This window comes from Maniola jurtina, chromosome 2 (genome assembly GCF_905333055.1).
Source record: "Maniola jurtina chromosome 2, ilManJurt1.1, whole genome shotgun sequence".
In the NCBI taxonomy this organism is placed as follows: domain Eukaryota; kingdom Metazoa; phylum Arthropoda; class Insecta; order Lepidoptera; family Nymphalidae; genus Maniola; species Maniola jurtina.
In genome coordinates, this window is record NC_060030.1 from 9,679,457 (window position 1) to 9,691,910 (window position 12,454).

The 12,454-nt window shown below is 35.1% G+C and overlaps 1 protein-coding gene across 1 annotated transcript; it reads left to right on the top strand.

The window, feature by feature from the left end:
• Positions 1-5,612: 5,612 nt before the first annotated feature.
• LOC123872497 lies at positions 5,613-6,497 on the top strand. The gene has a single exon (XM_045916807.1). It carries the CDS (start codon positions 5,613-5,615, stop codon positions 6,495-6,497), a length of 885 nt encoding a protein of 294 aa, XP_045772763.1.
• The last annotated feature ends 5,957 nt before the right edge of the window (positions 6,498-12,454 follow it).

Genomic DNA, 12,454 nt, shown 5'->3' on the forward strand with positions numbered 1-12,454 from the left:
TCAGGTCACCTGTAAGAATTATTTTCTTGTTCTTAATTTTTGTTACTAAAGTATGCAAGGCATTATCTAGAATATCTAAGAATGAGAAGACATTAGAGTTAGGTGTTCTGTACAAACAAATAATAGTCACGTTATAGCTAGGGAGATCGATACCGCAACATTCAAAAATTCCATCCGAAATATAATCTTTCAATATGTTTAATGGCTTAAAATGTATGCCTTTTTTTGTCAAAATGCAGACACCGCCACGTTTTTGTTTTTTTGCTCTACAATATATAGACGCTAGGTTGTATTCACTTATACTTATGTTTAATTCGCTTCCTACCTCAACAAAAGTTTCGCTCAAACAAATTATATCAGGTTGTTTACTATCTTCCCGTAATTGAGTAATCGCAACTTCTAGAGCATTTTTTTTGCTACAAATACTTGCAATATTTTGATGAAAAACTCTAAAGTATTTGTTTTTTTTAGTCTCGAAAAAATTTTTTACCATTACCTGCAGTGAGCTTTGAACTTGAAGGAGTGGAAGAAATATGTTTGTGTTGAATTTTAGGTTTATTTGTTTTGGCATCATTGCTCACAGTATTTTTTTTAACTATGGGGAAGTAATATGGTATTGTGCCAATTTTAGGGCCTAACTCCCGTTTTGACTGCGTTTCATAATTATTATTGCCATTAATTTTTTTTTTTGTCTAATCGTATGTGGGGATTGTTTCATGAAACTTAAGTATTTTGAGTCATAGTAGATCTGATCAAGAACAGAACTGACTTTTTTACATAATTGGTATACATTATTCTGAAACTGTTCATTGTAATCCACAAAATAACAATTTTTGTCAGAATTTCTACATACTATTTTCAACATGTTATTCAATTTCCACTCGTTTAAATAAATATTACTATATACACTTAGAATTATAATAGGACACTTAAATTGAGCAGATTTGAGAAAAGCAGACAACTCCGTCATTATTTTTATAGGGTTAGAATCATGTTGCCCGACACATAAGATTATTTTATCCTCCTGTGTAACTGGAAAAAGATTCAATGTTTTTATGATTTCTTCAGTGCTCGCACCTGGCTTAATAAATGAATTGATTTGAATTTGTTCATAGGTGTTATTTACTCTAATTTTCCTGAGTGCCTCCGACATACCTATGCATTGACTGCCACCCACAATATATGCAGTTTTTTTGGAGGGTACATTATAGTTCTCCTGATGAATAGTTGGCTCAATTTTGTCAATATTTGGGGTTTCTAACGGGTTTTGCAACTGTATATTCTCACATGCATTAGATTGGTAACTTTCTGCTTGTGCTTCCCTCTCCATAAAGCTAGATTTTTTATTTGATGAGTGCTGAGTACAAGATTTCACCTTCTTATGCTTCTTACCGCTAAGAGGAGTTTTTAGTTGCGGGGAAATTGGACTCTTACATAATGATTTTAGGCAGTTTACTTGTAGACATAAGTCAGAAATTTGTTTTTTTAAGTCCCCGTTTTCCAAAATTACAGTTTCTAGTTCAGTTTGCGTACTTTCTAGCAATGATGATAAGTTAATAACTTTTTCCGTCATTTCTTGAATTTTGTTTGATTCCATAGTCGATAGCTCCAGACTTTTATGTCCATAATCAGACAGGAGTGAACAGTAAGATATATTAGTAGTTTCGCTGTCTAAAGATTCACATGATCGTGACTTAAAAAGTTTTTTTGGTCTCATAGTAACGTTATTTATCTCATCCATGGTTGAACACAATAAAATTACAAAATATATTCAAAACAAACAAAAACGAAAAGTCATTCAGATCAGGTACGGCATTGCCATCTCTTGCAGAATTCCTGAACTACTTCGTGTAGTATATGTATCAGGGATAATAATATAATATTATGTATTTTATATGAAAAAATTACTGGCGATATTTCAATATTCAATGCAGGTCACTTCTTTTAAGAGAAAATTTCGATCTGAGTACGATTTATTTACTTCAGTACTGACGAAACTATTATGATCAATAGTACAATAGCGCCATCTCTTGTAGATGTATAGCTTTATTGACATCCAAGTAGGCTCCGGTCAAGCTACATTGTAACTAATCGCTACAAAAATTAATACCTAATAATATTAAACAAGCACTTTGCAACAAGTTAAGGACTATCTAATTAATTTAATGAATGATACCTACATATTATTATATAATATATATTATGTACGAGTGCCTGAACATAGGTATTATAAATATAACATCAACTAGAATGAACGTACGTTTAATTGTACTATAATAAACAGCATCTTGTAATTAAAACCGTAACTTCGCAAAACCAATTCAAGTTCAAGTAAGATCTAAGCTAAGCGATATTTTAGACTAGAACATTTAAATTGAACGGAGTACTTGCAAAGACACAATGATCACACGACGCAGACATATTTCGTGGATTTTCGTGGATTTTGTATGATGCAGCTTGTCTGTGAATTTGCATCTTCTTAACTTCTGAGTGAATATAAAATTAAATAGGTATACCCGTTAACGCAGGGTCTTCAGGCATGGCCATCTTATTACTTCAAGTTTAACAAAGTTGCAGCCCAACCTTGTCTGTGTATATGCATCTTCTAAACTTCTAAGTGAATATAAATAATAATTTATATTCACCAGATTCTAAATAGAACTAAATACAGATTTTTGTTTATTCAAATAAACTTATACAAATGCTTCTGAATCGTCTAAAACTCTACCAATGCAGTTCAAAATGCCTGTACCACCAAGATGAACTAGCAAGAAACTCGGCGGTTACCTACTCTTTTCACAATATTTGCCGTATTGTGCGTGGTATTGTGTACGAGTGCAGCAGTTCCGCGCTTTGCTGGACCTTACTAATACTAAAAATACTGATAAACACATAGTTTTTTTTAATGTGTTCCTTACTTTTTTCCGTCGGAAAAAAGGAAGGAACACATTAATAAAAAGTTAAAGTACTTTTTTTTTACATGGCGGTCAGAGACTGTTGTAGGAACTTTGTACCTATAAACACATAGTTTATAGGTACACATTTCTGTCATATATTCATGTGTATAGGTCACAGGTAGGTAAGCCATGTATATTGTATGAGTAATAAGGTAGTGTGAAGGTATTTTTGTTAATAGATATAGTTAGGTAAACCAAATACGAAGCCGATGCGAGTAGAGTTTTAACAATCCACCGCACTTGGCCAGCGTGGTGGACCGTAAAGTATCTGGCCAGGGTTTGGGGCCTACATCTTTCTCTTTCTAAGGAGAGACACTCCTATGCTCGGTGATGGGCCTACAATGGACTGAGATGACGATGATGATGAAGATTGTCCTAATTAAATTACTCACATCGAAAGACAAACAGACGTACACACATAGAAATTATTATCACAGACCTGTTTTTTTGACAGGGGATAAAATATTGTAGATTTAGCAAACCGCCCGGCCCCAACCAATCCAAGTGCTCGTAAATATTGTAGAACTGGAGGCTCTGTGGAAAAGTTTTGAAAAAAAAAACCTGGCAAACGTGAAATTTACAGCTCTGAATTCAGACGTGTTTTAATTAACCAAAACGTGGAGCCGGAGCGCTGGCAAAGTAGGTACAGACTATAATTGCATTAGTGCGACGAATTAGTTTGCTCAAAATGTCGATAAGGACCCATCCACATAAGATTCGTTACAACAAACTTTTTCTTCACTTTTCCTTCCAAAACTAGTGCAGTCCAAATCTAATGCTAAACCAACTTTGTTTTAAACCTAAAAATCGTAGAGAAAAAATGTTTCAATGATAATATTATTCAAATTATCATTTCATTGATATTTCTTACGAGACGTTTCACCGCTGTTAATAATTGCGTCATGAAGGGAATTCAAAGCATCAGACTATTAACGCGGAAATACTGCCCGTAATTTTGTAGAACTATTGGTCTTAGTTTAGTTTTTACAAGAAGTTTATTGTTCTGCTAAAAATACCACCTTAATAAATAAAAGTGCTTCCACAGGATCTTATCAAGTATGGAACTATTTACTAGGTAATTACTGTGGTTCTACTGAGAAATACCAGTTTTTTTGCTTGTAAATAGAAATTTGAGTTCTATAAAATAAAATTTTATATAATTAAAATACAATAAAGATAATAGTTAATAAAAAAGGAGGTATTTTTTAAACTACAGCTTTTCAATGTGAATAATGTAGACGAAAATTTTGCGCAACGCGACGATGTAAAATTGTGTAAATTGATAAAGTTAGGAAAATGTGGTTGCAGTTTTCATCGCCGTATAAAATATTGTCAAGCGCCACAGACTTGGGATGGATGTGCTCGCTTTGGCTTTTTGTCACGTTCTCAATAACAGGCGCCGATTGAGTTCCAGAATCGATTCTATTAGGTAGGTATTTGCTGCTATATAACGTCAAAGTGTCCTGAATAAAATTAAACTTTCTTCATTTCTTCTGAAAAATGCGTTTGTCGAAGTGTAGAGTTGGACAACAAAGCCGCAAACCAAAAAAAAATCAATCTGTTAAAATAAAAATGATTTGACGATGACGTGGTTCTTTGTAAATATTGGCACATTGGTTTGCTATAATATCACTTGCATTAACAGGGCTCTCTCCGTCACTTACTCCATACAATCGTAGTCTCAATTTCATTTGAATATTAAGCAACCAAAGTCCATGAAATTTTGCAGACATATTCTAGAAACTAATATCTGTGCCTGTGGAGTTTTAGATTTTTTTTTTAATGTAAGTAGTTTTAAAATTACAGGGGCTCAAAGATTTATACGTGAATTTTTAAGACCGCGTAACTTTGAAACCGAATATTTTAACGTAAATCTGGAATTACTTTTCTAAATTTATAGAAGAACTTGGCCTCAACATCTCTCATAAAAAAACAAAACTGTGTATTTTTAGCAAGGGCAAACGAAGATCTGAACTTAATGTAAATTTAGTCAGTCATGATCATGATATTCAACAAGTTGACAGTGTCAAATATCTGGGAATGTGGCTTGACAGGAGTTTAAAATGGGGTAGACATATAAACGAGACAAGAGATAAAACGCTCAAATTCTTAAATATTTTCAAAGTTTTAGCTGGCAGTAAATGGGGGGTTCATCCGAAACACCTTAGGCGGCTGTTTATATCAGTTATACGAAGTAGACTTGATTATGGAAGTTTTTTATACGATAATAGTATTAATAGTCATTTGAGCAAACTAGAAAAAGTACAGAATCAGGCTATGCGAGTCATTGGAGGCTTCATCAAGTCCACACCAATCCATGTCATGCAGAGTGAATTATGTCTTCAGCCTTTACCTATCCGCCGAAAATATTTGGCGGGTAAGTTCTGGCTGAAGTCTAGATCTTTTGAAGATAACATCACTATAGAAGTTTTAAAGTCACTTAATGACATGTGTAATAATGTATATTGGAGAAACAAAAAACTACCGTTGCTAATCATAGTCCATGAAAAGTTAAAACAACATTCTATCAAATCCACAAAAAAACTTCAAATTCATTGTCTCCCTACATGGATTGGTAGTTTCGATTTGTCAAAGACTATCACTACGACTATAGAGGGATTAAATAGGCCCAAAAGAAAATTTAATAGATTGAACATGATCAATTATTGTGAAAAACTTCTTTACGATAGATATAATTCATTTTATAAATTGTATACTGATGGCTCTAAAGATGTGGCAGGTTCAGGAGCGGCGATCTTTGACCCTCAGGCAGAAATTAGCATGAAATTCAAAATTGAATCGAATATCAATATTATGCACACTGAGCTGATTGCAATATCTGAATGCCTGTCTTATATATTGTCACTTGAGGGTGATAAGTTTGTGATTTTATCAGACTCAAAGAGCGCCCTTCTACATTTGGCTCGGCTAACCTCGAATATTCGAGGATACCCGATAGCCTATGACATCTTAGACTCCATATGCAAAATTAACAACAATAATAAAACTGTCATAATTCAATGGTTACCCTCCCACGTAGGAATCATGGGCAACGAGGAAGCAGACACGGCAGCCAAACGCGCCATCAGCGATGGTATACCCTATGACTGTATACCACTACCAAATGAAATTTTGATAAAATTTAAACAGGAATGTGTAGTAGAATGGCAAGAATATTTTGACGAAAGGTCTCGGGTTAAAGGCATATGGTATAAAACAATAGTGTGTCAGCTCCCTCGATGTCCATGGTTCGCAGAGTCCAAGTTTAAAAGGGCAGAGATTATAACTCTGTTAAGACTTCGGTCCGGGCACATCCCATCAAATAAATTCAAATTTATGGTGAAAAGGTCGTCCACACAAAATTGTATTGAATGTGGAAACACACAAGTGGACGACGTTTTTCACCTTTTGATGGAATGTGCACGGAACGGGTCGGAGCGGCCGCGCGTCCTTAAAAACAACTACAGCGTGGGTATGTGCAATACCATATTAGCTGCCCCGCTGGCCAGGGACGTGCGGTCGCTTCTTAAAATGTGTTAATATTGTTGTAATATATATATGATTTGTGTTTTTTTTTTTGATTGTTATGTTTTATGTACGCACTATAATTGTTAATTGTAGAACCTACGGGGGTGACATAGTCTTCTTAGACTAAAACCCCACAAAAAAAAAAAAAAAAAAAAAAAAAAAAAAAAAATCTGGAAAACGACAGGCATAGATATTAGTTCCCGGAACGTTTCTACAAAATTTCATTGAGTTGAGTTGATTGGTTAGCATTCCAATGAGAGACGAACTACGTTTGTATGGAGCGAGTGACGGAGAGACCCCTCTTAACGGTGAAGGAAAACATCGTGAGGACACCTGCAGGACTGAGAGTTTCCCATTATATTATAATTCCCATTATAGTGGCTAACTATGGCTTAAAGCCGTCTTGTTCTGAGAAAAATTCCATGCTCAGTAGTGGCCTGGTAATGAGTTGATCATGATGATGATTATAAAAGTCCTAATCATAAAAATATTTTAATTTCCGTAAAATGAATCCCCATACAAAACAATTCCGTATGTAAATGATTGAACTAAAGCAGATTTTAGGTAGAGGAGAGGCTTACGGCCCATTTGTAGGATTGTGCCGGAGTATTTAGATCGTTTCGAATTAGGCATGGTGACCAGGTTTAGGCAAACGGTCGTAGTGCTCGTTGGAAACTAAACCCGCTCCGTTTCTCACATTAACTACTCCGGTCTCAATGAATAAGTGCACAAGCCTTGAGAACGTTCTGCACTTGTATTCCGTTCAACACAAACGTATAGAAACTTCCTCGGTTATTGTTTGTAACTTGCAAGGCAATTTTAGAAATTTGAATCCGGGTAGTAGTTTAATTGGTATTTCGTTCTATTGTACTCCATCAATAAGTTTCTAGTAAAGTGAACTGTTAATTCAGTGTATCTGTGTAAGTTAGAACTCTGGTGGCTACGAATTTAATTATTTCAAAAAGCTATATTATTTTAATAAATTATTATGCTCTAGCTTGATTACTTACCAGAAAATTGAAGAAAATGTTCCATGAATTTAAAAAAAACGAAAACGTTTTAAGTAGACGCACCTTCCCAATTACTATTGAGGTACATAAAAGCGCCTAGCAAATTATTAACGGCACAAAATAAAATGAATCATTCACATAATACACGATAAGAATTATCTCCATCCATCCCTTACATTCAGATAATAAATAATAAATGTTCAGCAAAAATTCCTGCACAAGGACTCGTAAAAATGGCGAGAACAAATTGCCTAATTTCTCGTAACGCACACGAAATTAGCTTCAAGTTGTTCAAATTTTCCCTTACATAGTAAAACGATTTGTTACGTGAACCTTATTTAATAAAGAGGGGAAGAAGTGAATATGGCTTCGTCGACTCTACATAACTTTTTTAAACACCAATTAGGTAAAAAATATTTCATACCCAAGAAGTAGGAAGATGAATGAATATTAATTTAATACTTTATTATGATGCCCGCGACTTCGTCCGCGTGGATTCAGCGATTTTAAAATCCCATGGGAACTCTCTGTTTTTCTGGGATAAAAGTTTGTTATTTCCGGGACGCAAGCTACCTCTGTACCCATATACATCGGTTTAAATGGATTGGCCTTTAAGAATCCCGTGGGAACTCTTTGATTTTCCCGGATAAAAATTAGCCTATGTCCGTCCCCGGGATGTAAGCTAACTCTGTACTGTAAAATCGGTTTAGCCGTTGGGCTGTGAAAAGCTAGCAGACAGACAGAATGACACACAGGCATTTATAATACAAAAAAGAGGTACTACAGTAATAATATACCAATACTTAGTTCGACAAAATAGAGATTTATTGGTATGCAGTTAAATATCACTCCCTTTTTGAGTAATTACACATTTCCGTGTTAATTTTATTTCATAGGTTGAACCTTCCTTTGAGTTTGATGACACTTTTAGCAGGTAATTGTGTTAGTAATTTAGTAATAGGTCCCGGAGTACGACACCTACGAAATTAGATAACCTCACACCCATGTCAAGTGAAATCATGAAGTTCGTAGTACCATTATCCGCTTTAGTTCCACACTGTTATAATGACTACTTATATTTTACTGAGTATAGGTCCCATAGGATGAGAAAGAGCAAGACGTCAGGCGAGTTTCCATCCTTATTGTCGTCGACATTCCATCTACACGCACGAAAGGTTTTGCGTCATCATTCCTCATTCGCATGGCTAAGGTTTGGAATACTCTTCCGCGATCTGTTTTTCCTACCAATAACAATCCGGGTATCTTTAAAACGAGTGAATAGGCGCCTTCTAGGTAAACGCGTCCCATCTTAAGCCACATCATCACTTTCCATCAGGTGTGATTGTGGTCAAGCGCTTGCCTATAGTGAATAAAAAAAATAAAGACAAAAAAGAGATTTGCCCACTACGATGGTCAAATACGGTTTGGTAGACTTCACACATCTTTGAGAACATTATGGAGAACTCTAAGGTATATAGGTTCCCTTACGATGTTTTGCTCCATCGTTAATGCAGTGGTATTTAATTGCTTAATTTAATTGCATAACACTGAAAAGTTCAAGCTGCGTGCCCGGAATTGAGTCCCCAATCTTTCGAATAGTTGACCTTTTAACCACTTGGCTATTATAGCTTTCTTTTTTTATGGAAATGTACAGCTTTTACCTGCTTACATCTAACAGTTATGATTTTGAGATTTTGAAAACATTTGAAATAATTTTAATTTTAACCAAATTAGGTAGGTAGTCTTGTTTCTTCTTTTATTGGGTTGATGATTTCATGGATTCAATTTTTAGTCCTATCAAGCTGAAATTTGGCATGTAAATAGATAGCTTTTATGATGTAGACATCCCCCAAGAAAGGATTTTTGAAAATTCATTCCCTAAAAGGGTAAAATGGGGGTTGGTAATTTGTGTAGTCCACGCAGACGAAGTCGCGCGCATAAGCTACTTTAGCATAGAACAGAATAGAATAGAATTTAGGTTTTTTATTCAATAAATTTTTACAATAAGCTTTTGAATCGTCAAAATAATTTACCACTGGTTCGGAATGCCGTTAAGTTTCGTAACGTACCTATTTATCAAATTGTACCAGTATCGATACAGTCCAATCTTTATCCAACTATGACATGACCATCCGCTTCGTTCTGTTGTATGTATGCCTGTAGGCCTGCACCAGCCATTTTCATTTTCGATTACTGTCCCTAAGAGATAGCACATTGGCTAGTAATTGAACCGCAGACGTCTTTGATATATCGCTCTTTTATCGGATTGGACGGACGCAATAACAGACCGTTGATTGCTTCCAAGTGGACTTGGGAGATTGATTATTTTCTCGTTACTGCTCTTAGTCTCCTCTGTTGTATTTCTACATTATCACTTAGTGTAACCTGTGATTAACGTTTACTAATAAAACACACATTAGTTGGCTCTTTGCATTTATTTTCAAGCATTGTATCTGTAAGTGCCGTATCCAATAACTTACATATATCCAAGATATGGTATGTTCATATTACATAGCATATGAAATCCATTCTCGCTTTTAAATCATAGAAATACTATGTATAAATACAATAGAAATTAAATTGCATGCATTCGCGTGTTAAAAAGCCTGCGGGGACTCTTTGAATTTCCGGAATAAAATTTAGCCTATATTCCGTCTCCAAGATGATTGCTATCTATGTGCCAAATAGACGATGCCCACGACTTTGTCCACATGGATTTAGGTTTTTGAATATCCCTCGGGATCTTTTGAATTCCCTGATTCAATTTATTTCTGTACTTTTTGTGTAAATAGATTAAACAGTGGGCCATGAAAAGCTAGCAGACAGATTGATAGACAGACACTTTCAAATTTTTAATATTAGTATGAAATATGGATATATTATCATATTGTATCACAATTCGCAACTCATTTGAATTTTTGGTTAGCATAGTTTTTCTGACACACACAATTGATTTTCGCGATTTATTAACTTACTCTCACTCGTTCTGTGAAAATGTTATTGGTCAAGCGGCGTCCGTCCTAGCAAACGCTCGTAAATAAACACAACTGGAAACGCTGTCGAAAAGTTTCGGAAAAAAGCGGGAATGTAGAATTTACGGCACCAAATTCAGACGTGTTTTAATTAACCGAAACGTGGACCGATCGCGCTGCGAAATGTTCCAGCAATAATTGCATTAGTATGATTAATTTATAAGGACAGATAAATATAGGCGATAATTCTCTTTAATTTTAATTAAAATTACTAAACTTTCAGTCAGGAGAACATTGTGTTAACTGATCCCAGCACCGAGTAGAACTACTCGGTGCTTGTGGCCACTGGCCAAATTATTGGAACTTATAACAGTGCATATCAATCAATTTGTTGTGACTGTTGAGCAACGTTGACCTAAGTCAGTAACTGGGTGGGTGACTGAATTTTGAGGTCTAAATTTGGCTTTATCATGACCTTCAAGACTCGGTGAGTACCTTACATCATCGGGCCTAGTACCCACTAGTAACAATCGATAGAGTAGAAATAATACTCTTAGTCAAGTCACATGCAGAGGATCCGGGCAGTGGGCACCCATCACATTATTATTATTATTATCCTAAGAAAACGACTACTATTATCTTATTAATGGAAAGTGGTTACAGCCCTCAGCAACGAGGAATACGACGCACAAAATTTAATAATTAATTAATATTTTTATAATTCCGTAGCTTTTAATATACGTAAGTGAACACAGATTTATCTAAAAATTCTCTTTAGTCTAGAGTTAAAAGGTGATATTTTTTGGAAGCGAAAGGCGTTCTTGTGCAAAGTTTTATGGTTTAGCGTATTCATGTACAGTTCGGGTTTCACAAAGGCTTGTTTTTTCGTCGCATGTCTGTGAATTTTACATTGCTTTGTCTAACAACGGAGAAATGTATTCAGCTCAGTGTTACCTTTATTCTGGCATTTTTACTTTACACTTAGATGATTACACGTACCTATCTATGCACCTACAGCAAAGTGTTTTTATTTATTCTTGTTATTTTGTCAGATGAAATCACACGTGTATATTTTTTCTAGAAAATCTGTACTTGTTTTATTGTATGTTTCTTATTTATACTTTATTGTACTAGCTGATGCCCGCGACTTTGTCCACGTGTATTAAGGTTTTTAAAATTTTTTGTTTGTCGGGATAAATGTAGCTTAATATGTCACTCTCTAGTTTACTAAGTTTACCTATCCTTTCGAAAAATCACGGTAATTCGTTGCTCCGTTGTGGCAGGATTGAAGGACAAACAAACTAACACACTTTTTCATTTGTAATATGGGTAATTGGGTAGTGATTATTAAACATCATCTAACATAGTTGCAACTTGAAGATAATGTGCCTTGTGCCGGTATCTCGGTATAAAGTATTTTTAAGTGAAATGTTTATGTGCTTAGCTATAATTTATTATGGTAGATCCCGTTCGCAGTGTTTACCAACTCGAAAAATCCTTTCAAAACAAGAATTACGAAATACAATATACGAAAATTAGCATTATTTGGAAGCTTAACGCGGATTTGCATACGTAGCAGCCGCACGTGTTTGGTAGGCTGAGGTGAAAATGGCAAAGTTGTTCGTATAATGAAAGGCGGGAGAAGTTTGCCACATTTGCAAAACTTGAAACAAACCACAGCCAAGAGCTAGCTTGGAAACTTACTGACTTATTCTTCTACTTTGTCCCACTTTTCTTCCCTTTTACAGATTTTTAATTTAAGTAGTTGGATACCTACCATGAAATTCCTACTACCATTTCCTTTAAAGGAAACTTTATTATAACTGAAAAACGTCTAGGTATATTAGGAAGGTATATCGATAAATAGAGCCACTCAGCAGGCGATGGATAGAGCTATGCTTGGAGTTTCTCTTCGTGATCAAATCAGAAATTTGATCTGTAGAAGAACCGTCGTCTTCTTAGCGTCAGTGTGACGTAATCGCCACAC

Excerpts from the sequence above, each read along its gene's own strand:
- LOC123872497 (XM_045916807.1), top strand. The coding sequence starts at position 5,613 with ATGATCAATTATTGTGAAAAACTTCTTTACGATAGATATAATTCATTT.